A 26,443-nucleotide genomic window follows, 5' to 3' on the forward strand; every position below is an offset into this window, starting at 1 on the left:
GTGTTTTCTTTTTTTTTCTTTTTTTTTTTTATAAAAGAATATGATTATTTTGTATCCAGGTTTTGGAATACACCCAAGTGAAAACATAAAGCACAGTTCTGTTACAGTCACATGAACAGATGTGTTTTCTACAGCCTGTAACATATTTTTCAGACTTTTTGTTTTTTCTTCAAAATTGTTTAATGATAAATAATGTTTTTAACCCCTCCCAGGCCAGTTAACTGTCTCTGCCTCTGATCTGGATGGGAACCCTAAGCTCTGGTGTGCTCTCAGCTGTGGAAAAGTGGTTGTGTTTGATGCTGTTAGTTGGTCCCTGCTGCAAAACTGCATTCATTTAGGAGATTGTCGACTGGTAAGACACTAGTAAAACCTGATAAACATTCTGATTTAATTTATCCAACATATGCTGATGGTAGATGCCTTATTATATCTTTTATATATTTTTATATCTTTTACCAAAACTTTGTCAAATACTTCGTGACACTGCAGTCATTCAGAATGTTTGTGTGTGTGTGTGTGTGTGTGTGTGTGTGTGTGTGTGTGTGTGTGTGTGTGTATTTTTATTTTTTTTTTCCCAACAATTTCAGATGAGGCATTTTCTTTTTTTTTTTTTTTTTTTTTTTTTTTTTTACATAAACATTTTTTTTATTATTATTATTCAGCCTGATATGAATTACACATGAATAAAAGAGAGGATCATCTTTGAGTTATGCAATAATCTCCCTTCCCTTTATATAAACACCCTGTTACAGACAGTTTCTACATCGTTCTAAGAGAACAGAGGCCTCTGCACATGCTAAAGTTCACCTGAGGATTGGGTTCAGATTTTTTGTCCTTTTTATATTTCCATTTGTAATCTATTCTAGTTCGGATGTAGCAGTTGCACTGTTTATATATATGATCATTAAGAGTTTTCGCAACTGCAACTTTACCGTAATGCAAAAACATCCTATTCTCATTTCTGTAATGTGAAAAAAAGAAAAAAAAATTTTTTATTTAAATTGTAAAACATTTATACATCATGGTAGTACAACAACTACCTTTAATCTAAGCTGATTTAAATAAAAACACTTATAATACAGTAGAAATGCAGTTAATAACAGTAAAAAAAAAAAAAAATTACTGTAATGAGAATCACCATTGAGAATAATGGGAAGTACAAAAAAGTAAAACATCCAGATGCATACTAATAGTTTGGGGAAAATTAGATTAAATATTATCAAAATAATGTAAAAATGAAAAAAAATTAATAAAATAAAAATCCAAAAAATCCTTAATCACCCAGTAATTAATATTTTTCTTCTTTCAAAATATACAAATGAGCAAAAGCTATTTTCTTACACCCACCCGTCGTCTGCTATCAATGTCAATCAATGTTTCCCCCCTCGTCTCCTGCTTTTTACCACCCAGCCATAAATGTCCCATTCCTGGTCCTTTCACATGTCATATAAATGCCATGCTGTTTGATTTATCACATCGTAAACTTTCTTTCATTGCTTTCTTTCAACCTTTTTCCCAATTCACATCAGATTCAAACTGTTATGATCTTCTTCGTGAGCGTTAATGAATAACATATATATTACATTTCTTATTTAAAAGCTTTTGTGTCTTGCATGGTCCGCATGAATTAGGATCGCTGGGGCAGTTTAAGGACAGGGGAGAAAAGGCCATGTTGGTGTGCGAATGAATGGTTGGGTCGTTTAACGGTCACGTCTGCAAAATCATTCCTTTGGTCCACAAGTACACTGTTCTGTGCTTTCGTATCAACCAGAACAGTCCAGACGATGAAACTCCAGTGTGTTTGAGAGTGTGTACAGTGTGTGAGAGTGCATGTATGTGGTCCTTTCCGTCAGTTTAACTGGGGTTTTGCAGCATTTCACTGAAGCTTTGTTCCCAGCTTTCGTTGTCTGTTTCTGACCTCTGATCTGGTTACTGTGTATTCAAACCACAGAATGTTTGGAATGAGACTTGTATCTCTCACCAGGAAAAGCTCTGAGATAGGCCAGGCTGCTATCTTGGGAAAGAGTGGTATTAGCACCTCCTGGGTGATAAAAAACCACACCACTCCCATCACCATACCGACCACACCCCCATAAATCACCTGACTCCAGGTGTAGTACAGGAGGTAGATTCGGCTGTAAGAAACAGAGAGAGCCGCACCCAGTAGAATGATGGACAATATATGCTGCCATAACAACTCAACACACCTGGCATTGTTTGTCTGATGCATTCTTAAATAAAGAAAAAGAAAAAAGTATACAACAAAAAAAACAGATGAACTGAGAGTGACTGGAGGGCATCCCGTACACTGTCGTGAGTGAACTGTGACCTCGCTCACATGGCCGCGGCTCCTGTAGAATGTGTTTCAGCAGCCAGTTAGCCCCTCATTCATTACCAATCCCCCCAAAAAAGAGATCGTATGCAGTTCTCTCTTGAAGGCGATCAGAGTGACGAAGCCAACGAGGATCGCTATGGGCAAAAGACTGATGTAGGCTAACACCTGCCAGTCAGATCACCAGCCGGATACTCTACGTGGGTTAAGGATATCGACCACCATCGAGGTGGTGCCGAGCACTGCTCTTCTGACGCCATCTTACCCGGACACCGGTGATCGAGATGAGGCATTTTCAAATTTAGAAATACTGTATATTAGTTCTTGTAGCTCTAGTTAGCAATGCTAAAGTTATGGGTTTAAATTACAAGGAGCACACTTAGTAGTAGAATGCACTATAAATCACTAAGGATGAAAGTGTCTGCCAAAGCAATTAATGTAAACACACTCTAACATATTTTACATCAAAACCTTCATTACAAATTCAATATTATTGAATAATACCTCTGAGACAGCGAATACAGATATCTGAAAGCTACAGGTCACTATGTCACTAAACCCATGATATGCCAGTGATATGTCTTCTATTGACGAGAAAATTATGAAATATATCCAATGTTAGATAGAAAAACAGAAATTGACTTTAGGGGCATTTTTATATATTTATACATTCTAAATATCTGGGGCATTTTGTAACACTATTTGGCATTTTTGTCCTGAGCGCTGGTTGATTGTTGACCTTGATATCTCTTTGTGGATTGGAAACTTTTGGCAGCTTTGCTCTCCAATATGTTGTACTCCTGCATCTTAACTGTCTCTGTCTTCAGTTGTTTGGATTTGTGGCAGGGTGAAAATTAAACTCTAGATCTCAAATCAGATTTAAGCCAGCAGTCTTTTTTTGTTTTCTTTTTTTTTTTTTTTTTTTTTATGTGCCCAGAACTGCATGATGGGATTGGACCTGGAGCAGGTATGGGTTGGTTCTCAGGACTCTGTCATTTACATAATAAACACTCGCAGTATGCTGTGTCATAAACAGCTGACTGAGCACCGTGGAGAGGTCACAGACATTACCTTGGAGAAACTGAGCCACAGATTCAGGTGAGTTTTGGACGTGAGGCATATTCATTTGGCCTGGCCTTAATATCATAGCTGGGGACTGATTAGACTTGCCCATATTGTAATCACGTTTGCCCTGAGCCCTTGGCAGGGCTCTAAATAATAATAAAATGTTCTATGAATATTTGTGTGTCCTTGCTAAAAGCCTCCATAGATTTCATTTAGTCCAAAAATGCAATAAACGTTGTTAACCTCACCAGCAGGTGGCAGCATTGTTTGTGATATGTTTTGTATATTTGGTCAGGAACATTGCACAATAAAGGGCAAACTCCTTTCGAAAATGGCATCACTATGCCCTAATTAGTCAGAAGGGCCTACGCATAGCAAAATTCATGCTTATAACGGTTAAGACTGTAGCAAAAAAATACCTCAAATTTATTTCAACTTGTGTACTGTTTTTTTCCTGTGGTGCTTGGTTTAAAAAATCTGATATTAAAGAATGTTTCCCATTGATAGTCCTTGGGTGCATGAGAACAGTTTAAGTGTTTAAATTCCAGGTAACATCATAAGTACATTTCTAAAGTTTCAAAATTAATCGAAAGGATGCACCACCAAGGATCACTTTGCCTTTCATAAATGGCAAAATTACTTCCTTGAAGTGCCCATTGTCTGTACTCTTTGTTAATAGTCTTGTGGAAGTGTTCTTCATCAAGCGATTCAGTTGCTCACTTTTGTTTGAAACGACCCTCCAAGTAATGTCCCCTTCCTGCAGTGCCCTTCAAGGGCACAATACTGCCATTTGAAATTGAGCCATAGAATTGTCATTATGATATGTTCTCCAAGTCAAATGCAGGTGTATTCCTGCAGTGCAGATGGCACTGTGATCGTTTGGGATGTCCCCTCTCTGAAGGTGAAGAGACAGTTTCATCTGACCTGTGACAGACTGCAGTCCATTCAAGTTTTCAGTCACACCTTATGGTGTGGTATGTATGTCAACAGCCTAGTTAAACATGTCCAACACTATATTAGAAGCTGCACAAAAAAAAAAAAAAAATGCTTGATTCATATTGAATGCCAAACAAAGGCCTTCAGATACCCATTATATTTGCCTACATTTCCATTACTTACAAGACTATTTGTTAATTGATGGCTAGACCCTATTCCAGTCTGTCTGTTTATAGATTTTATTAGAATTTTGGTTTGGTTTATCATCTGTGAAGGTGCCAGAGACTGTGTGATGGAGCTAAAACAGAATGGAGATGTGCTTCGGAAGATTTCCCTCCTGGATGATGTCAAAAGCACGGCTACTGCTTTTAACAGGGTCACACTGCTCATGGAGGTTTGTGGCATCTTAACGGGTCACTCACAGCATAAGCATTAAGACTAGATCAGTGGTTCTTAACTTGTTTTGCTTCAGGACTAGATATTATCATGAACATCATGTGGCAACGCAACACAATACCTAACACTTATTTAATGAAGCCTGGGTCATATTTTCTTTTAGTTTGCATAGTTTTGTTCATAGATTTTAAGGACGAGTCATGCAAATGGCCCATGTTGTTATAGCTTCTAGTATCAAGTGACAGATGAATTTTGAAGTTTATTTGGATGCGTGGCCTTTGATGACAAGTGTACTCCTTTTTAAAATTTGAAAAGCCTATTTATTTTGTTATCCTAAATGCATTATTATATGTTAAGTAGCATTTAATTATTTGCATTTCACATTGTTTTTCCCTGCTGTCCGTGACACTGTCAGAACAGAGCTGCTACCCATTTTTGGGTCACAACCCACCAGTTGAAATATACTGCCCTAGATTTTGATAGAGGATGGATTCAGAACCATGTGAGAGTCACAACACTGACCACAGCATGTTTTTTTAAGCTACACCATGTAAGATTTGTTGTTAGAAATAAACAAGATTTCATTAATGAGCAAGTACACCAACAATCCGTCTTCCAAACCATATTAATGCCTTAACCCAATTCACTATATTAAGCCTATAATAATGATATATATTTTAAAGCTGTCGGGACGGATTTGGCAGGAAATTGCATACTTCTGTCAGTCATCCGTGCGTGTTTATGCCATGTCCGTAAATAAAGAACAGAATGTCCGGAGCTACTACAGCGTGTGTAAATGTGCGGTGATAGGTGTGGTAGTGGTTTGAAGCTGAAAGCTTGTAGCCACAACAAATGAGCAACACTGACCATGGATTATTCAAAAAGCCACCCATCTGGGAAATGACCCATTTTCAAAATAAAGAAACCTCGAACCGAAAAGATTCTGCAAGCCAAAAGGGAAAGCGACAGAGCCCGTAATAAAACACAAAACAACAACAGATTGGCTATTCCAGAGGCGGTGACACCTCTGAAATCTGAAAGGATTTATAACCATCCCTGAGATGGCTTTATCTTGCTCGACTGCTAAAATATTTTATTGGACTGATAGTTAGCCAGGAAGCTCTCTTAGCATGGTAGTTCGTTAAATAGTGTTAGCCACTCTAATGGGGCCTTTTATTATGGATTGTGGTACTGCAGTGCTTGATTTCATTTTTGAGAAGAACAATGGAAAAATAAACTTATGCTGGTAACAATGGCAATCTCTAAACCAGTCTATTTGCCTGCTAGCTAAGTTATAATAGTTTTCACCATTTGAATTTATCTTATATGACTAGCAATCGTTATGTCTAATGTCATCGTTGCTAACTTTTGTAGCATTATTTATTTTGAAACAACTGTTTTCAATAAGTCAAAACAACAGCGGAAGATATGCTACTTACCTGCTAATAAGACCTTCTTTTTCTTCCTTTCGTTATTTATTTATTTTTGAGGGGAGGGGGCGAGTTTTGTTGTCGTTAGTGACATTCACTCTGATAAATTGATCACTTGCAATCATGGTTACACCGGTACTCCTCAAACCATCAGATTCATCCAAAAAGAAGAGCAGAGCCAAAGCCCAGCTCACGTAATTACCACAACAATGATCCTCCACAAGTAACTTGCAGTTCTGTGCTTCAACTGCTAAAGAGCCAAAAGTTACAATGGGTAGCTTTAACCTGTTATCACTGATTCTAATAAATCTGGATTTATTGTGTACCTGAGTGCTAGATGTGTTTTGGCTCTATGTTGTTTGTTCATCTCAGAAGCAAACAGTTTTTCTTTGCTTTTTTATGCTGTTTACCCAAACACATTTGACACCTAGTCAGACAAAGAGGCCAGCCATCCCTCTAAATGGTGTGGATTTCATAAAATTATAATGTGCTCGGATATAACCGTTGATCTCATGGCTTTTATTTGTGTTTTAGACAAAACAGATCTGGACAAGCTTCACAGACTCAGCAGAGCTGTGCATTTGGGACTGCACTGACCCAACCAATCCACCCAACCGAGTCACACTCCCAAACTGCAGTGGGGTCACCTGTATGATCAGGGTGAAGGATCAGGTATTCATTGTGTGATGTGGGGTCAGACTGGAAGTGTAGATGTTACCTGATTTTTTTATGGTCACAACTACTGGAAATAAAATCTTTAAAATGTATGGTGAATTCACCAGTTATGCTTACATACTGTATGTCCTTATGTCAACATAATGTCTTTTGCATCTACTAATGAGGAAAACACTGGTAGAACTCCATTCTCTTTATTTGAGGATGAGGTTAGGGAATGCCAATGGAGAACTTACAATTCAAACTATCATGTGAAATTAAACTGGCTTTAGAAATATCACACTTGTAAACACCACAGTGAATAGCTGATGGTGATATCACTATGAAGAAAGCATCACAGCACAACGGATCTTTACAAAACTATGAAACCATCACATTGACTCCTTTCTCTTTCCCTCTCTTCATCTAGGTCTGGATTGGTTGTATTAGTGGTGGGTCAGGCCGCAGTAAGGTTGTGGGGAAGATCTTTATCTTGGACTCTGAGACTCTGGTGGTTGAGAAGGAGCTTGAGGCCCATGAAGACTGTGTCCAAACGCTCTACTCAGCAGAGGATCGATATGTGCTCAGCGGCTCTGCAAGCCTTGACGGCAAAATCGCCATCTGGAGAGTAGATTAAGCAGGCTGAAATTGGACACATTTAACTTAAAGTCAAGTTTATTAAGTTCCAGCTTTACAGATCGAGGTGCATTAGAATTTGTAACATGCAACATGTAACTGTACTGTCTCTAATGATTACATGTTTCTCCAAATGTAAAGACACTGAAAGGGAGAATTGTTGTTTTTCAGTCATCTGTAAAAAAAAAAAAAAAAAAAAAAAAAGCAAAACAGATTTTTAATATTTCATGTGTTCTTAACCCTCACTATCACTAAAATCTGCCTGTTTTAATTAATTGAGTTGTCCTTTAAAAGTGTCATGCAACCGCAAAAGGCTGTATTGAGTGGAGCAAACCAATACTGGTTAGAATTGGAGTTAATCTTTCCTGAGCCAGTGTTGGCACAATGAAGGCTTGATGGGTTAGTGTATAGTGGAAAGACTCTTTTGTGTAGATATACTTAGGTGTGACCAGAAGGTTATAATAGAAGTAAATACTCAATCAAGCCAGTTAAGGGAGATAAGCAGCTACTATAGGATTGTTTGTATAAATAGTCCTGTATTGACCACTTTTGTGCTCTTGAATGAGGGTCATAAACCAAGACTTTAAGAATAGTTCTCTATATAAATGCACAGTATTATCTGTGTAGCCTGAGTAGTAATGTCCTTAGTGCCTTGTAGCTGTATAAATTATAAATAACAATTTAAAATAGCCTACCTTTCTGTATGAATTTAGCAGTCCTTTGAAAACCTTTTAATATTCTGAAGCTGAATATAGAATCGAGTGAGGCTAGCAGAACTGTCATATACACCATTGCCTGAAAAGCCCAAGATCAAAGAGAGTTGAATTCCACACGAGCACTGCCTGAGGATGAACAGCGGCCATAATGAGTAGACTGTGTAACATCGTGCCAATCCTTGTAGTGTCACTGGAGTGGCTTGTGAGACTGAATGAAGCACCCCAAAATAAAAAACATTAAGAAATTAAATTTAGTATAAAGTTAATAAAGCATTTCTAGGACCATTTTATTTTATTTTTTTTTTGCATTGTGACATGTTAATAAAGCATGTTCACCCAAAATTCTCATTACTGAAGTGGAAAAAATAATTAAATTATAAAAAATGAATACAATAAATGTAAAATTAATAAATAATAAAAATAGTTTAAAATAATAAATTACAGTAATTAGAATGGGCGTGGGGTGCATTATTGTCTTGAAAATAATGTCATAAATCAAAACAACGGTCCTAAAAATATGCTATTACATATATTTTAATTTTGGGAATGAAATTTAATCCAGACAAATCCAGAGATTTGTCCATTTGCTGCTTTGTGACTTGGAAAAGTTCTCGTATATAGAATCCTCTTCTTTCTTTGAAAACACAGACCCTAATGTTTTAGCAGTAGTCATATCTCAGCATAACAATGCTGATTTGGAGTCCGCTTGTGCCTGCCATATCCAAATAAATATGACTTAATGAACATGAGGAGCTGATCTAGCCATCTAACACTGGAGGTGTTTGCAGAAGGGGCCTGGGCTGAATTTTTCCCACCCATGCAGAGAGCAGTGATTGGCTGATGTGTAACATTCTGACCCTGGGGTCAGTGTCAGATGTCATTGGAAGGAATTTTGGGGATGTGTCTGGAAGACAATGTCAGTACACATCCATCCTCTCCCTAGTGGGTGTGTGTGTGTGTGTGTGTGTGTGTGTGAGAGTGTGTAGGCGTGCTTTTTTTCTGGTGTACATGTGTAATCGGTCCTGCTCGACCCACTCCGAGCGGGATTTGAACTGGCAAGGGAGTTGGGCGCGTTAACGAAGAGGCTAAAGGCCTCTCTCGTGTCAGTCGCAAGTGTGCCTCTTGAGGCCAGGGGAGTGAGGTTTTACACACAGCACAGCTACCTACCAGCTGGCTACCGTTAAACTCACCCTCCTAAACCTCATTCCCATCCAGGTCACGGCACCACTGTAACCAATCCTGCTCAACCCGCTCCAAGAGGGATTTGAACCAGCGTTTCCGGCAAGGGTGGCGGGCACGCTAACAAGGAGGCTAAATGCTACAGCCTCTAGCATCAGTCACTAGTGTGCCTCTTGATGTCAGGGGACACAGCACGTACCAGCTGGCCTACCATTACACGTGGCATAAGAATAATTTTTTGTGTCATCCAGAAGCAAAATACCAGACTTGATTCATGGAATCTAATAGTGTTCTGATCTCAAAGAAATGTTTTGTAAGTGAGTACTTGGGTAAATTTGACAAGTATACTGGTGCCATATTTATCCTAAAGGGTAAGATGCAGCAAGTTAAAGTTTCACTGATGGTGGCGCCATTTCCAAATCAATCACTAATATAACTACCTTCATTTTCAACTTAGGCTATATCAAATATTTTTTTAGTACATATCTGCCTTTGACCTCAACATGCAATTGTTTCAGTTGTTTAACATATGTGATGTCCTGATCAAGTGAAGAGGAAATTAATTTACATATTTAATTTACATTATTAATTGTGCATTTCTGGTGACCACCTGATAAATTATTATGTGGTTAGGTCGTGCAGACTCTCAAACCCATGGCTGGACCGCCTCAAGTTCACTTCAGCCATATTGGAGCGATCGATTCATAACAGCATTTGCTAGCGATGAGAAGTCCGATTGACTTTAGAGAATCGCTTCGTTCAGACGGTTGGTTTCCATGAAGCTTTTAAGAAAACTGATTCACTTAAAAGTGTTCGCAATATTCGCGTGGCATTTAACGTGTTCTTTTATTGTAGTTAATCATTTCGTAAAATACTGATGTTTAACATTATGTTTTCATTTACGATATATAAATGAGGATGTTTTAGTTGTATTACTTGTATTTAGTGTAAACCACGTGGCCTTGGTATATCCTGTTTCATTCAGATAAAATACCAATACTAATGTTATTTTTTTAGGGTTCCAACAAGTAAACAACTTACATTTTAACCGCGAAAGTTCTTGACAATCCAGTCATTTGTGAGCGCTTTGCGAATCGGTTCGACCGAATCATTAAAAAAAATCGGCTCGAAAGAATGATTCATTTGCGACTCGAACTTAACAAGCAGCAACTAGAGTGAGCGCAAGAGGGAGGTTTTCGGCTTCAGAATCCCCTATAGACCCCACGGAGCCTGGACGGACCCACAAACAGCGCTAACACAGATCACAAGCCGAAACCAAACACTGCGGACTAAAGAGTGTTTATCAAGAGGGCGCGTTTTTTCGCCAAAGCCGATGAAGAGAATACGGTAAATACTGGTCCATGTTAAAAATGTACATGATAGATTTGCTATAAAAATGGCAATAACTGTGTTAGCCTGGTAGCATAGCGCGAGGGGCTCGGATCTATACTTGTAGCCTACCAGAAGAGTGGGCTTTCCTGGGCCAAACTGACATGTTGTGTTACCTCAGATTATGAATGCAAGGCGTGTTATTGTATTGCACCATGCTTAGGATCCCGGTATCGTTATAATATTGCTGATAAACTCAGCTGTGTAAGGTTTTTGCAGGACAGAGTGCCCCTGGTAGTGTGAAAGAGACCATGCCCAGTAATTTCAAGCCATTCCAAATGTTTTTCTTATCGTAAAAAGCGCCGTCTCACATTTAACGCCAACCTGCATGTTTAATAATCATATTACCGGTATAGATGTATCTTCATTGTTGTACTTTAGTGTTAGGGAATGTGTATTGTTGTCAAACCGCATTAGTAACACTGTTTGTGTTCACATGGTGAACCAAAACAATGCCAACTGACAAAACTGCAGACAATGAATCCGGTTTAGTGCCATGTTGTTAATAATATTTGACTGATGCTTTCTGCATACAGTATATATCAATGTATTTGTTTTTACGTCATGAATTGATTTCAGTTGCGTTTTACGTATGCTGGTCACCTGCTTCAGGTAATATTTTCGCTATGCATGGAGGGTAGTTGATTGTGTTTGATATCAACTCAGAGTTGGATAACTGGTTGTTTGCTACAAATGCAACATGGAGAATGTGAAACTCACAAGTACCATCATTCAATCCCAGACTTGCTACATGGAATTTGACTCTTCAGATCGTTTTCTCGAGTCTTACATTTATTTATAGTTTGCTTTACACATTTATAGGTTTGTTTTGTGGCTTTACAGGCCGAAATGCTAAAATATCTAATAATAAAAAAGACATGTCAACAAAGGTTACCGTTATTTTTGGAAAAAACTGTTTAAAAAAAATAAATAAATAAAAATTGTGTATTCTACTCCTTACTGATGCTGACTTGTGAATGTTTGCTCCTGATTCTGTCTGATGGATGGTTTTAATCAATCAGACAAGCGCTTAATTGTGGGCGGGACTTCTGTGTGGGCGTGTGCATCAGGAACCTTTGCAGGTATTTTCTAACCTTACGTCATTAGCGCAGGTAACGCTGAGGAAACAGCCTCACCCGTAGGAGTACATGGAAATTCACCATGCAGTTCTGGAGTTTTCTAAGTTGTGCCAGTGCAGGTATGTGGGTCTCTGTTACAGCATTGACATTAATCACAAGGGCATTGTGTTAATGGAAATCATTTATTATTTAGAAGCTACTCCAAGACAGGAAGAGAGTTTCAAACAGGCAGCTTAGGGTAGTGAAGGCTCACGTCACAGATATTAAAGTTCATCCAGGTGACGCATCTCAGCATTGACGAAATTGGCTTGTACTCATGTTTACATATGAGATCATCTACAAACAAAGGGCATTTTATCTGCTTCTCAGGGTGGAGTAGGGCCACCTCAAGCCTTATTTCATATTTCCAATGCAAATGTGATCGGAAGAACTCCAGGAGGCTTGGCTTGGTGCAGAGCTATGCTTGATGTTGTTTTTTTTTATTTTATTTTATTTTTTTCTGTGGTGGTAGTGGTGTATTTACAGCCTGGAAAATGTATCCTCAAACACTAAATCGGAGAAGTGTGCCTGTGTGCGAAGCCATTTTCACCTTTGTTGTTAAAAGTACATAATCCAAATGTTCTATAAAAATAATATTATTTTTGTGTTCTTGGTTTAGGTTATGATACATTGAAAATGTCTGCATTGTTTACATTTCCCATTGGTTAAATTTTGTTTTGTGGATTTTAGGAAGTTTTCTGTCATTGATTTGGTATGTTCATCACATTTATGTAATGCATTGCAACATTAGTTTAGAAGAAATTCCTATGTATTTGACAAGTCTCAACATAGCTTTTGGTCTGCTCCAGGTATTGGAATGATTCACAAGGCACTGCATACATTTCTCATACCTCAGATCAGATTAGATTAGTTGTTTTTGAAGACACTTTCTTAAATGTTGATGTTTTGTGAGTTTATGGCATGTTCAGTATATCATCTTACAGCCAAATTGAAATTAAGGGCACATTTATTATTTGAATGAAATGCTTATGAAACATTCTCTCTGTGTGTTCAGAAACAGAACTAGCTATTTATCACAAACTTTGTGGTTTGACTGATATTATAGATAGCTATTTAAAACACCCCTTTTTGATTAGCTAGTGTTGAATCATCTTTATTGTTTGTCTCTTGAATCATACATTTGTTTACTAAAATCCGGATCTTTGTTCCACTGTCAGTTTTCTAATCTGATATTGATCGAGGAATGTTGACTCAGTGTTGGCTTGGTGGATGAAGATTTTGCTTGCATGGATGAATATTTTGTATGGTCCCATGTCTCTTTCCGGCAGGACGAAGCCACAAGCATGTAAAGAAGATTCAGATCCAGTTTCTCCTACCTGAATGAACAAACCCAAATGCAACCCAACCAGAACACTGGCAGAACATTTTGTCAGGTGTATATTATTTAGCCAAGACCTGATGAGTGGAATGTGGATTTACAGGCCTCAGGGTCTGTCTCATGGGCTATTCATTAGGGGAATTGTCCTGGGCTGCTTTTAGTCCATATGTGACATGATGACATTTTCCCTGTTATTATTACTATTGATTGACAGAAGCCTGCGCTCCTAACTGGTTTGGAGCAGCTGTGGGTTTTATTCGTTTATGTTATAGAGTGACAGGGGTCAGAATATAGTGGCAGTAATGACACGATTTCTGTCAGATTTTTTGGTCAGTGGTTGTTTTTACAGTTTCAGGGTACATTTTTGGAGACATTGACTGTATAGATAGATCACATCACTCAGCGAATAGTGGGAAAAGTTTATTACCATAGATGTATTGTAAAGATGGTTATTCATCAATGGAACTGTCAGTTTTTTTTGTACTGATATGTTACAGTGTTAAAAAGTGAACATGTCTGACAACCAAAGATTGGGTAGCCTTGTATCTTTTGAGCAGCACATTAAAAATGTATTACCTGTATATATTACCTGTGACTATACCTGTATGCAGTGTGCAACGCAGTAAACCTTGGAAAAAATACTGTTTACAGAAGTGTTCGTAAGGTGATTCTCACACTTTAATGATGTGTTTAATGTGTGACGAGTCTTGAACAAAAATTTTGGTTAATTTTATTGTATCACACAAAGTAACAGGCTTGAACTTCATTACATTATATTAGCCTTTTAATTCAAATGAAAATAAATGCTTTTACATTTTCAATTAATATATAGATTTACTCTAAATTACAATAAATTACAATAAATTGTTTAAAATGAATAAAATTATTAAAATAAAAAATATAAATTTCTAATAAAAAGTATGTGTTTTTATTGTGAAACCTATATTAAATTAATTACAAATTATATTCAGAAATTTTTTTCAGAAGTAATCTCAAACATCCACGGCTGTGTAAATGTTTAAATTCTTCATATTTTCATAATGAACCAACCCTCTACGGACATGTTGGAGAAAGAATCACCATTGGCTAGTACATTTGTGTGTGTGTGTGTGTGTGTATATATATATATATATAATTTATTAGTTTTCATATACATTATATGATTTCATGCAATATAGTATGCATGATTGTACATTTTATTTTCATATTTCTCTTTTGATCCTTTTAATCACATTTTAGCTTGTGTACAAATGTAAAAATTTCACATTCTATTAATTTATATGATGCCAAGAAAGTGCATTTTTAATAACGATACAAGCTGTTGTCACTGTTTGAAATTTCATACACATTTTTAACAAAATAGTCATAAGGTTGGAACCTAATGAAAATAGAATAAATAATTATATTATAAAAATAATAACTGAAGTGCTACTATATCAAAACTATTTTTTACCAAACCCTTGCATAGATGCAACATAAGCCTATTTGTCAAATTCTTTAATATTTACAGTGTTTTCTGAAGTTAAAATATTTCACAATGTATTATTGTGCCTTTTAAATATTTATGTATTTACACATTTATTACACTTACTACATTATGTAATATGTTTGTTTATATGCACTTGCGTGATATACATTGAGTTTATATTAATATGTATAATAAGCACTAAATTGATACTGTCTCTTGAAGAGATAAGAGAAGCAAGTGTTTACAGTATAGAGAAGTTGCACGGTTGATTTTTCCCTCATCCGTGCAATGTATGATTAGAATCGTCTGGGTCTCGTCTTTGAATACAAAATACACGGAATGAAGCAAAAGGAAACTTTTACTTGTATAATGTATGACTTACTTGTACAAATATTTATTGTACACATTCTCAAATTCAAATCTACAAGCTCTCCAGTTTTGCAACACTTTTACCTTCTAACAGACGTCCAACAGTTAGGTCTATAGCTATGCTTTAAAATGGAGAATGTTGTGAAAACAGGCTGGGGAAAAGTTGATCCAATGTTAGAGTTGACATTGTTAAATGCAATGTCAATGCCATTTCACGGCTGAACTAAAGCGATGGTGACCGCGAAATAAGGTCAGTTTCCTTCAATATGTATTTTATTTACCACTGGCAAGTAAATATTCTCTTGACCACAAAAAATGCCCATCATACCTACCAAACTATGTCGATAAACCAATACCAATTTTTTCCTCCGATTTTAACATAATTGTTTTTATGAAAATGCAGTTAGATTTCTTGTTTCAACATTATTTTTACATTAGACAAAAAAAGCAAAGGCTTTGTTGGACAAGGAAAAACTATGTGACCCACATTTGGTTTTCGCCATTGAGAATGCGTAAAATGTAATAATTTACGTAGGGAGCAATATTGATAGGTACTCCAACTTTCGGGACAATGTCAGAGGCGTCTTACCTGGGCTAAGGAGAAGAAGAACTGGACTGTTGCCCAGTGTTCCAAAGTCCTCTTTTCAGATGAGAGCAAGTTTTGTATTTCATTTGGAAACCAAGGTCCTAGAGTCTGGAGGAAGGGTGGAGAAGCTCATAGCCCAAGTTGCTTGAAGTCCAGTGTTAAGTTTCCACAGTCTGTGATGATTTGGGGTGCAATGTCATCTGCTGGTGTTGGTCCATTGTGTTTTTTGAAAACCAAAGTCACTGCACCCGTTTACCAAGAAATTTTGGAGCACTTCATGCTTCCTTCTGCTGACCAGCTTTTTAAAGATGCTGATTTCATTTTCCAGCAGGATTTGGCACCTGCCCACACTGCCAAAAGCACCAAAAGTTGGTTAAATGACCATGGTGTTGGTGTGCTTGACTGGCCAGCAAACTCACCAGACCTGAACCCCATAGAGAATCTATGGGGTTCAGTGGCATGGAGGTGATCAGCCACAAACTGATCACCTCCATGCCACGCCGAATTGAGGCAGTAATTAAAGCAAAAGGAGCCCCTACCAAGTATTGAGTACATATACAGTAAATGAACATACTTTCCAGAAGGCCAACAATTCACTAAAAATGTTTTTTTTATTGGTCTTATGATGTATTCTAATTTTTTGAGATAGTGAATTGGTGGGTTTTTGTTAAATGTGAGCCAAAATCATCACAATTAAAAGAACCAAAGACTTAAACTACTTCAGTCTGTGTGCACTGAATTTATTTAATACACGAGTTTCACAATTTGAGTTGAATTACTGAAATAAATGAACTTTTCCACGACATTCTAATTTATTGATATGCACCTGTATATCTGTGTAAAAAAAATGATAATGATGCTGCCACATTTCTAAGGTTATTTTTTTACCTGTAGTTTTGCTCCAAATCATAGGTGAAAATTGTCATTTTGACCTCCCTCTACAACATAATGGATTACTCAGTAAGGATTGGTCCATGGTATTTTGTATTTTGGCTTTCATTGTCATTATTTTTTTTTTTTTAAAGATATGTATTAACAAAATTACAAGTTTCAGCCTTGGAAGTTTCTGAAATTAGGCTGATTTGACATGGAATTATCCATTGGGGAACAGAATGAGAACTTGGCCTGGGCCAGACTTGAACCTGCTCTCGTACATGAGCACAACTGTTCAACATGCCAGAGTATTTGCATTGACCACAAGTCCACAGATCTGACTAAAAATTGTCTGTGTCAGTTTTATATAGCATCAGTAATAGTCCTGTCATTGTAGAGTCATGACATCTCACCCAAATCTGTACCTAAAAACTGATCTTAGGTCAGCATTTGTCAGTCAGCACCAGGGTGCAATAAGCATTCACCCAAGTCTCACAGGCTCAGCGGTGTGCCTGCTGAGAGGTGAGATAAGAGGGGAAAAAACATCTGAATTTGTGCGCTGTAAGCAGAGTGGTGCTTTGCGAAGGACTCACACTGACAGATGTCTTTTGTAGATGGTGTTGGGAGGGGTACATCCTCTCATCTCTCTTTCACTCTTTCTCTTCCTTCTCCCTTGGGGGAACAATCCCTCCTTCTCTGCCTTGAGTAAAACACACACCCACACCCCTGTCTGTTACTCAGTGTTTTTGGACTAGGTTATATTTTGTACTTGCATGTCTAGATATTTCTTCCAATGCAACGTCTTGTTTTGTGGTAGAATGTTGCAGTGGTGCTTTAAGGACAACAATGAAAGATATAGGAAGTGTTTTCTCCTCACTTTCTCCTATTTATTTTGTTATCCTTACACTACACAATATAAAGTAATTGCACTTAATTATTTGCATTTAGAATTGTTTTTTCCACGACCTTTTCAGAACAGACCTGTGACCCATTTTCGGGTGGCAACACACCAGTTGAGAACTACTGCTTTATAGCATTCGAAAAGACAGTGATATGTTTCAGGATGTTAACATTTAGAAATATATTTTCCACCAGTAGAATTGCTCTCTGGCTTAGTGAGTAGAACAAGCTCTAATCTCAGTTTTCACTTTTATTCTATGTATAAAATGCTCAGGGTGTCATAATAACTTGGTACCAATGCCTCAAAATAACAACTGATGTCGGCCAAATGTTCTCTGAGAACTTGTGTAAGATTGTTTGGCTGTTGTTCACTTTGCTAGTAATAAAGGCATCATTGAGATATTGGCTGTCATATTTAGCATTACAAATTACAGCGCACACTACAGAAAGAGTTTTGTTGTCTTCTACTGTATAAGTCTTGTTGTAAAAGTCAGTTGATTTTACATGGGTTCTAGCTGGTCCAAGCTGGTCTAGATGGTTGATTAGCTGGACAATCAGTTGTGGGGCCAAGGTTGAACTAGCAGATCTTTGTCCAGTTTGTAAGGACTGGTAGACCACGCTGGACCAATAACAATCCATCTGCCATTACCATCTTCAAAAAAATATTTTTGCCACAACCCGTTCTCATTCCCTAAGCGTCCAATTTTGATGCTTGTGCAGAAGCCATACGCGTCTGCATGATGACGACAAAGGTGCCCCCTGGCGTCCTCTTCTTGACGCGGTGAGAAACCCCATTGTTTTCAATGAGAAAGCTTTGTCGTCAATTATCAATCTTTGAATATTATTGATGTGCTTAACCTCAAAGTTTTATAATACTTATAAATAGATTAGTGTGATATTACATTATACAATCATTACATTACATCACATACAATATTTTAGATCCTCTAACCCAACCCCATTTCTAAACCTAACCGATAACCAACAATATAAAACATGAGACACTTAGATATTCATAATTTGATAGACATTACACTACAGTAATTATAGATATTTTGAAGCACTAAAAGCAAATCAAAATTATTCAAACCGAACCTATAGTATACTACAATTTATATGTCTGCATGCAAGTAAACTCAATAAAATAACTTAAAGGAAAGAATTAATAAACTGCCAGACATTTTGCCATTCTGTGTATATAGGTGTACAGTATAGACACAACATTAGCCAGTCACAACCATGTGTGCTGATAAAGATGAAGTGCACACAACTGTCCACTGTTGTCCTTGAAGCACCAATAACCTCAGCTTATTATGACCTTATTAAAGAAAAGAATTGCCATAGAACCCCATAGATAACTTTATTTTTTGCACAGAGACGCTGCTGTTCCTCGTGGAAGAGACGCAGCCAATGTGAATGGCCAACGCGACCGCCCCGCTCACGCTGTGCTCACAGAGGATGTGTGAACCTGCCTTTATAACGAAACTTGTGCAGGATGTGTTACGATGGACACGGGGTGACCATGATCGGTGACTAAAAACTTACATTTAGGTTTGTTCTTCACATAAGTTGATTGTAAGACTCGGAATACACCCGGAATGAAACGGGTCACTTCAGCAGTGCAGGATGTGTACAGACAGATTAAATAGACAGATAAACAACAGATTAAATATTATGCACTGTGAATAAATGTTGCTGATTTCAAATGAAATGAAAATCATACCCCCAACGTATAGTTAAATGATGCTAAAATTGTAATGCCCATCGCGTCAGTCAGTTGATGTCAAAGGTTTCTCGTTGAAAAGAACGCACTTGCCATTGCTGGATGCATCGTAAAACTGATGTCAGAGGGTGCTTTTGGCATCTGTAGATTGACGCGCTGGGCTCTTGCACAAGCATCAGTCTTTGCCTTGGGAGTGAGAACGTGTTGTTTTGCCACCATACGCTGGCATGGCCTGGTTTTTGCAGCAGAGTGGTTATACACTTATTTTAGTGAGACAGTTCTGTTGTAGTGCTATTTTGGTAAACACTGCTGTGGCATGACTGGCAGCCATTGGAATTGAACACTGTCTCCAAACAGTGTGATGAATCAATCAGCAAGCGACCCATCAGTCTTATCGTTAGGCCTAGAGCTACAGTTCAGCCAATGAGTATACACATCACTCTTCTGCTTCTGCCTATTTGCAACAATTCGTGATCATCTCACTTCTAGATGAATGATAGCTTTCATTATTAGCATATTATTTCTCTCCTCTCTCTCTCTCTCTCTCTCTCTCTCTCTCTCTCTCTCTCTCTGCACAGTTACTGTCTGTTGTTTTTCAGTTTCCTTCTGGTCCTTTAGTATTGAGAGGTTTAGGTTTATTGCCAGTTTGATAGCTTTGTTTATAAGGAGGTCTCGCTCCCATTACTGAAGAGTTTGAATGGAAGCATAAAACTTGGCTGCTAGTATAGAAAAAATAACAAGGCGTAGTGCCTCCAAATTAAAAGCAATCTTTTTTTTTATAACTCCATTGTTCTGTAATTCACAACCCATCATATTATGAAAAAGTATTTTGTTTGTTCATTTTTTTTCTGCTTTTTTTATAGACAGTGTGAGATATTAAATGCTTCAAATAGCTGAAGTAGACTGCATTCTTGTTAAAATGCTGTGAAATTCTGGTTTCTGCAAACCACAATGAAAAGATTATCCAGTGGTTCCCACTAATGAGAGGGAGTGTATGTGGCTCTGATGGCTTGGCCTCTGGCTGACCCGCTGATTGAGTCTGTGTCAGAGATGGCCTCAAGAATGACCTCATTCAGTTTTCTACATCACTGTGTCCCTTTTCTGTGTCATAGTCTGTTAAAAATCTCTGCACTGAATAGTTTCCTACCTCAGTCCTTTTATTTCAGACATAAAATTAACGAAAAGTCTATTTAGGGAAGATTTCAGTTTTAAACTGACGAGAAGTCTGTGAGAATAATGAAACTTTCTTTTCTAAAGTCAAAGTCAAGGCCATTTGTTCGGTTAAGATGAAGTTGAAGTTTAGACTGAGGTTGGTCCTAGATTTGTTGTGCGGAATTGAATCTTGAAAACTTTTCAGTAATGTTTCTAGTCTATGTTTAGAATTGTCCAGGTTTTTGGTCTTCAGCCGAAATGTCGATATAGAATGTTTCCTGTTGGCCTATTTGTATTCTATGAGGATTAGTGTTGTGCTTAGCTGTAATTCCCTGTGTTTTTTGTTGACTTCCTGTACCTGAGAGAGTCTGTGGTCCAACGTAATCCAACACACTTATCACTATATGCCTATAAACAATTTTTAGTCACGATTAAGCTGGTGGCTTTGTTGTGTTTGTGTGTAGATTACCAGACAGAGCAATAGTTTTTACAGCTAGAGGGCCCCCAACACACACAAACATGTTTCAGCTCCTTTGTAGAACAAAGGTAATTTCTGCAACTCTTAACATGATTATTTTCTTTTTCTTGCAGATATTTCAAGGATCTCATATTATGCAGGTAAGAAATTACCTATTTTACTATGTCTGAAATTAATTTCAAATTGACTGGGGAAATGGCAGCCTTACATTATTCCATCACTTACAGAATTTGGGTAGAACTTGTTTTCTTCTATAAACCAGATCAGTACATTCTGTTCCCTGGCCTGTCAGCTGCCTCTGGTCTGCCTGTAGGACAATAGAGCTGCATTTTAATATTCCCCCATAACTAGATTTTCTCATTTAATGCATTATTCATTTATGTACAAATGTTTTTTTTTTCTTTTTCTTTTTTTGTGCTGTAACGAATTGATTTGTGTTTTTAGTGTTAATCGGAGTTGATCTCAGTCAATCAGATGTCAAATTGTCTAGATGTGAGTCTGTGTTTTGCTCATTTAGGTGTGTTTTATTGCTAAAATATAGGAATGTTTTTCAGGCCATGGGGTGTGGGTTACTGCTGTTACATCAGTTCATTCATAGTTTTCAGAGGATCAGGAACATTATCCAATCCGGTTCAAGATGCCCAACCAATCAGCTGATGTTTCAGAATTTTAACCTTGATTCTTTGTATTTGCACTGGCAAGGGTATTGCCGTTGAAAGAAGGAGGGCCTTTTTAGACAGTGGGGTCCCTGTGTGTCTGTATTGCATCTATGGAGACCATTATTAAGCACAAAATGGGGCCTATTAACTGATATTTGAGAACGTGGTTAGTATAGCAGGAAATGACCTGTTTGCCCTCTCCATAGGGAGCGAGTGCTTGGAATGGTAAGGAATATCTCTGGCAAATATGAGAAGGTGAAACTCTAAAATAACAGGCAATTATTTTTTCTATTATGCAATAAAACCATAAGCAAGAGATAGTGTGCTAAAAAAAACTGTTGGTACTGATGTAACAGTTTTCTTTATTCTGAGTTTATTGACTTTTGCTTACAGTATAGTTGGTATGCTTTGTGCAAATCAATATAAATGTGGTCAACATATCTTCACCTTAGGGACATTTTTAAGGTTATAATGATATTTTCATTTTGCCATCTCTTTATCAATTTCCAAAAAATCTGGAATTCTTTGGGTCACTATTTCCTAATGTTCAATTTTATCATCCAATCATCTGGTATGTTTTTCTCCCTCTTACTCTCTCTATATGTCTGACTATGTTTTTGCCTAATGTGATTTAACCTATTTTAGAAAAAACATCAGTATTGGAGGGACTGTAATTCCATGGCAGACTAAATAATTTATGCTAAATCTGTTGCATGATTTTCCACAGATGAAGTAAACGGCACACAACAAAGATTTAATTGTACTCCGTAAACTGAAGTGGCATGTTTGGGATTACACTTAACTTGATGTTGAAGAGTCTATTCTGACCTGAAAATATATCTGCAATGCTGTGCTATAGATTGTGAACACTGAAACATGTAACCTGTTAAAAAGATTTCCCCAAGATCAGCAGACTGTTTTCACCAAATGTCTATATTGTGATTAGAAGCAAAGTGATTTTAAACCAATGAATTAATGAATAACTTGTGATGGTTATGCTCTCAGATAGTTGGGTGGATGGACAGGTAGATAGATAGATAGATAACCTGACTCTGCATTTTATTCATGATTGCAAATAAACCTAATTTGCAGTGGTGTAACATAGTTTATCTGTGCTTATGGACTGAAAGTACAGACTTTTGTCAAAGCAGGAAACAAGCTTCCTTCCTGGAGCCTGTTACCGCTTTGTTAGGTGGCTGACAGACATTCCTTCAGTCCTAATCTCTATGAGTAGTCCAGTGCAACCACAGCTGTCCTGGAGAGTCACAGATAGCCTCTCTCTGCCCTTATGTCAAGTATGTATTGCATGTCATCTACCCTCATTCACGGGGTGATTAGCAATTCTAAGAAACTGTAATGCTTTGTATTTAAACATGCTGCAAAATCCAGATAATGTAAATAGAAGCTGGACCGCCCAGGTGAATAATCCTTGTCAAACCACAACTCTAGTCTAACCTGATTGCCAGCTTCTGTTTGGCTCGGTGGTCTTTGTTTTGTTAAAAAAGTGCAGATCAGCGAATGGCAGTCTGTTTCACAAAATTCATTAGCATATTTAAAGGAGGCTCCTCCTCTTATTTGAGCTGGCCTGATTCTCTCGCTCTCACAGTGAGTAGGAACATTTTCTCTCTCTGCATACCTCCCTCTTACACACACTTTTGCTCCTGACACACTTTGTTGGATTGTGAGAATTCCACACATACACACGCAGTCACTGCAGCATCTCTCTTGATCTGATGGAGCTTCAGAACAGCAGCTAAAAGGAAATGTTTTAGCATTTGAGGATTATTCTTTTCAACATTCAGGTTTTCTGCTTTGCAGCCTCACCTTCTGCAGCCATCTTCTGGACTACTTTTGAACAGCTCTGGGATTTCCCTGTCACTTCAGAATCTGTTTCACTCCTTGTGGGTGTACATCAGTGGTTTTCAAAGAGGGAAAGAAACCAGCATGTATCTGGCTACTGTGCCTGTTTCCGTAACTGGATGTCCTCTGGGATAGTTTCGTTCTTTCGCTCCTCTGGATTAGAATGTTGAGCATCTGACCAATCAGCATCCTCCAACACTACGCCCTGACCCAAGCAGTCCCATAATTGGGACCCCAAGTTGTCTCATAGCTGTAAGTCTTTGTGGATCATTCATTCATTGCACTTCTGGATTAGATCTTCAACAACTTGACCAATCAAATCCCTCTGACCCGACACAGTCTCATAACTGGAAGTCCTTGCAGATCGTTCTTTCACACCTGTGAATTGGAAATTTGAACAGCTGACCAATCACATCCCTCCAACCCAACATCACGCCCCACTCAAAGCCTCAGAAGGCCATTTCTGGTGACCTGGTCAAAGGGGGTTGTGGTGAGCCAGGGTCACCCCCTGCTCCCTATGACTGTGTCAGGGAGTCGAAGAGCCGCTGGGCCTGGGAGAGAGAAGAGAGTAGAGGCCAGCGGATGGAGAGCAGTGGCTGCAGCCCCTTCCCTCTGTGCTGGGCACGAGGAGCCTGCGTCTACTCCTACCCTCCCCCTCTGCAAAGTATGTCACCTAAATACAGCAATGCAACTTGCTTCCAGATCTCCATGATACTATTTCATGGTTCTGCCACTGGGTTTGTCTTACAGGATCTAGAGTATTGATTAAAAGTGGTTTATGTGAGATGGAAGGTGCTCAGATGACCTCTTTGCTCGTTTTGTGTTGGTAGATTTCTGCTACAGTCCCTTTTGGTGGTGTTTGTCCTCATTAAAAATCTTAGATGGATGTAGTGCAGCAATTGGTGAATGATCTCGGGGGGATACAGTGCATTCATAAAATATTCAGACCCCTTCATTTTTGTATATGCTAAAATGCTTTAAATGCTTTTTTTTCACATCAATCTACACTCCATACCCCATAATGACAAAGCAAAAACCAGATTTTTGAAATCTCTGTAAATTTATTAAAAAGAAAAAACTGAAATATCACAATTGCATAAGTATTCAGACCCTTAACTCAGTACTTAGTTGAAGCAACTTTGGCAGCGATTACTGCCTCAAGTATTTTTGGGTATGGTGCGACAAGCTTTGCCTGGATTTGGGGATTTTCTGCCATTCTTCTCCGCAAATCTTCTCAAGCTCTGTCAGGTTGGATGGGGACCGTCAGTGGACAGACAATTTCAGGTCTCTCAGAGATGTTCCATAAGGTTCCGGGCTCTGGCTGGGCCACTCAAGGACATACACAGAGTTGTCCCTAAGCCACTCTTGTGTTGTCTTGGCTGTGTGCTTGGGGTCATTGTCCTGTTGGAAGGTGAACCTTCGGCCCAGTCTGAGGTCCTGAGCACTCTGGACCAGGTTTTCATTAAGGATATCACTGTATTTTGCTGCATTCAGCTTTCCTTCAACCCTGACCAGTCCACCAGTCCCTGCCACTGAAAAACACCCCCACAGCATGACCGTTGGGATGGTATTGCGCAGGTGATGAGCGGTGCCTGGATTCCTCCAAACATGACGCTTGGAATTGAGGCCAAACAGTTTAATCTTCATTTCATCAGACCAGCAAATCTTGTTTCTCACAGTCTGAGAGTCCTTTAGGTGCTTTTTTGATAATTTCAAGCGGGCTATCGTCTGTCTTGCTCTCTACCACAAAGCTCAGATCGGTGAAGTGTTGTAGTGATGGTTGTCCTTCTGCAAGGTTCTCTCATCTACACACATGATCTCTGTAGCTCAACCAGAGTGACCATCAGGTTCTTGGTCACCTCTCTTACCAAGGCCCTTCTCCCCCGATTGCTCAGTTTGGCCGGGCAGCCAGCTCTAGGAAGTCCTGTGCCTCAACACAATCCTGTCTCTGAGCTCTGCAGGAAGTTCCTTTGACCTCATGGCTTGGTTTTTGCTCTGATATACATTTTCAGCTGTGAGCTCTTAGACAGGTGTGTGCCTTTCCAAATCATGCCCAATCAATTGAATTTGCCACAGGTGGACTCCAATCAAAGTGTAGAAACATCTAAAAGATGATCCAGAGAAATGGGATGCGCCTAAGCTAAATTTCAAGTGTCACAGCAAAGGGTCTGAATACTTACGTCAATGTGATATTTCAGTTTTTTCTTTTTAATAAATTTGCAAAGTTATCAAAAATCTGTTTTTTGCATTGTCATTATGAGGTATGGAGTGTAGACTGATGTGAAAAAAAAAATAATTTAAAGCATTATAGCATAAGGCTGCAACATAAAATGTGAAAGAAATGAAGGGGTCTGAATACTTTATGAATACACTGTATATTTTACACATTGATAATTGTTATGGACAATATAATACATTTATTATTTTGCCCTGTTTTTGTTTTTAAACCGAGATCAGCTTCTTGAATTTACATGCTTCAAGTGACATCAGGCATAAAAACAGTACAGTAGAAAAGATAGATAACTGCGAAGTGATACGAGACTAGAGTTGTCAATTATACTGTTTAGCGGTTATTATAAAAAATATTTGATTGCAGAATACCACGATTGAGAAATCGCAATCAAGTGTTCCAAAGAGCAGGGTAACAAGCTCTGATATTAAATGATTGCCTCCAATATAGTCCATATCAAAAAAAGCCAATAATAGCAGCAGATACTGATATCATTCTTATGTGCATCTATAGGCTTATCTGAGATGGCTGATGTGTTAATGGCTGAGTTAAACAAACAGTAATAATGGTGTTGATTAGAGATAATGTGTGTGAGATATCAATGAGAAATTGCAAAAAAAAAAAAAAAAAAAGAATTCCCTCCCCATAAGATCCATTGTGTGTGTGTCTGCATCCTTTTGTTTCTACTTGAATCATCCAGGCCAAATGGATGAAATCAGTGTTCCTGCATGTATAAAACGTACATATGATCAGATTTGATCCTAAATTCCATGGATATGATCCTACGTCAAAAGTGTGGAACAAATCGGGATTTATAAAGGCAGAAACTGCCTTTTATAAATCACTGAGCTACACCGCAGATGTCAGCCAGCAGCTCCTGTCCGGAAGAGCGCTTGAACTGCTTCTCAAGTTCTCTGATGCACGCGCCGTCAGCAGAGGCTCGAGTCAAACTCCC

The 26,443-nt window shown here is 38.1% G+C and overlaps 2 protein-coding genes and 1 pseudogene across 9 annotated transcripts in view; 2 read left to right on the plus strand and 1 right to left on the minus strand.

The window, feature by feature from the left end:
• dennd3b (DENN/MADD domain containing 3b) overlaps nt 1-7,658 on the plus strand; it is a 31,435-nt gene extending 23,777 nt beyond the window's left edge. Inside the window, exons 21-26 of one of the 2 annotated variants that reach the window (XM_051718565.1) lie at nt 213-352; nt 3,270-3,430; nt 4,256-4,371; nt 4,609-4,727; nt 6,694-6,831; nt 7,244-7,658. In XM_051718565.1, coding sequence (XP_051574525.1) covers nt 213-352; nt 3,270-3,430; nt 4,256-4,371; nt 4,609-4,727; nt 6,694-6,831; nt 7,244-7,450 — 881 coding nt within the window. In that variant the 3' untranslated portion in view covers nt 7,451-7,658. Of the gene's footprint in view, nt 1-212; nt 353-3,269; nt 3,431-4,231; nt 4,372-4,608; nt 4,728-6,693; nt 6,832-7,243 lie in introns of both variants that reach the window. The other variant, XM_051718566.1, reaches the window with a different exon arrangement.
• LOC127452835 (dolichyldiphosphatase 1-like) lies at nt 558-3,263 on the minus strand (annotated as a pseudogene).
• A 2,700-nt stretch (nt 7,659-10,358) lies between the features above and the next one.
• The window catches only part of ptk2ab (protein tyrosine kinase 2ab), a 101,898-nt gene continuing 85,813 nt past the window's right edge, over nt 10,359-26,443 (plus strand). For 2 of the 7 annotated variants that reach the window (XM_051718581.1, XM_051718579.1), the window contains exon 1: nt 23,092-23,922. In XM_051718581.1, coding sequence (XP_051574541.1) covers nt 23,841-23,922 — 82 coding nt within the window. In that variant the 5' untranslated portion in view covers nt 23,092-23,840. Of the gene's footprint in view, nt 10,692-11,840; nt 11,932-20,852; nt 20,880-23,090; nt 23,923-26,443 lie in introns of those variants that run through there. The other 5 variants (XM_051718580.1, XM_051718583.1, XM_051718585.1 and 2 more) reach the window with 5 other exon arrangements.

Source organism: Myxocyprinus asiaticus, chromosome 15 (assembly GCF_019703515.2).
Source record: "Myxocyprinus asiaticus isolate MX2 ecotype Aquarium Trade chromosome 15, UBuf_Myxa_2, whole genome shotgun sequence".
Classification (NCBI taxonomy): domain Eukaryota; kingdom Metazoa; phylum Chordata; class Actinopteri; order Cypriniformes; family Catostomidae; genus Myxocyprinus; species Myxocyprinus asiaticus.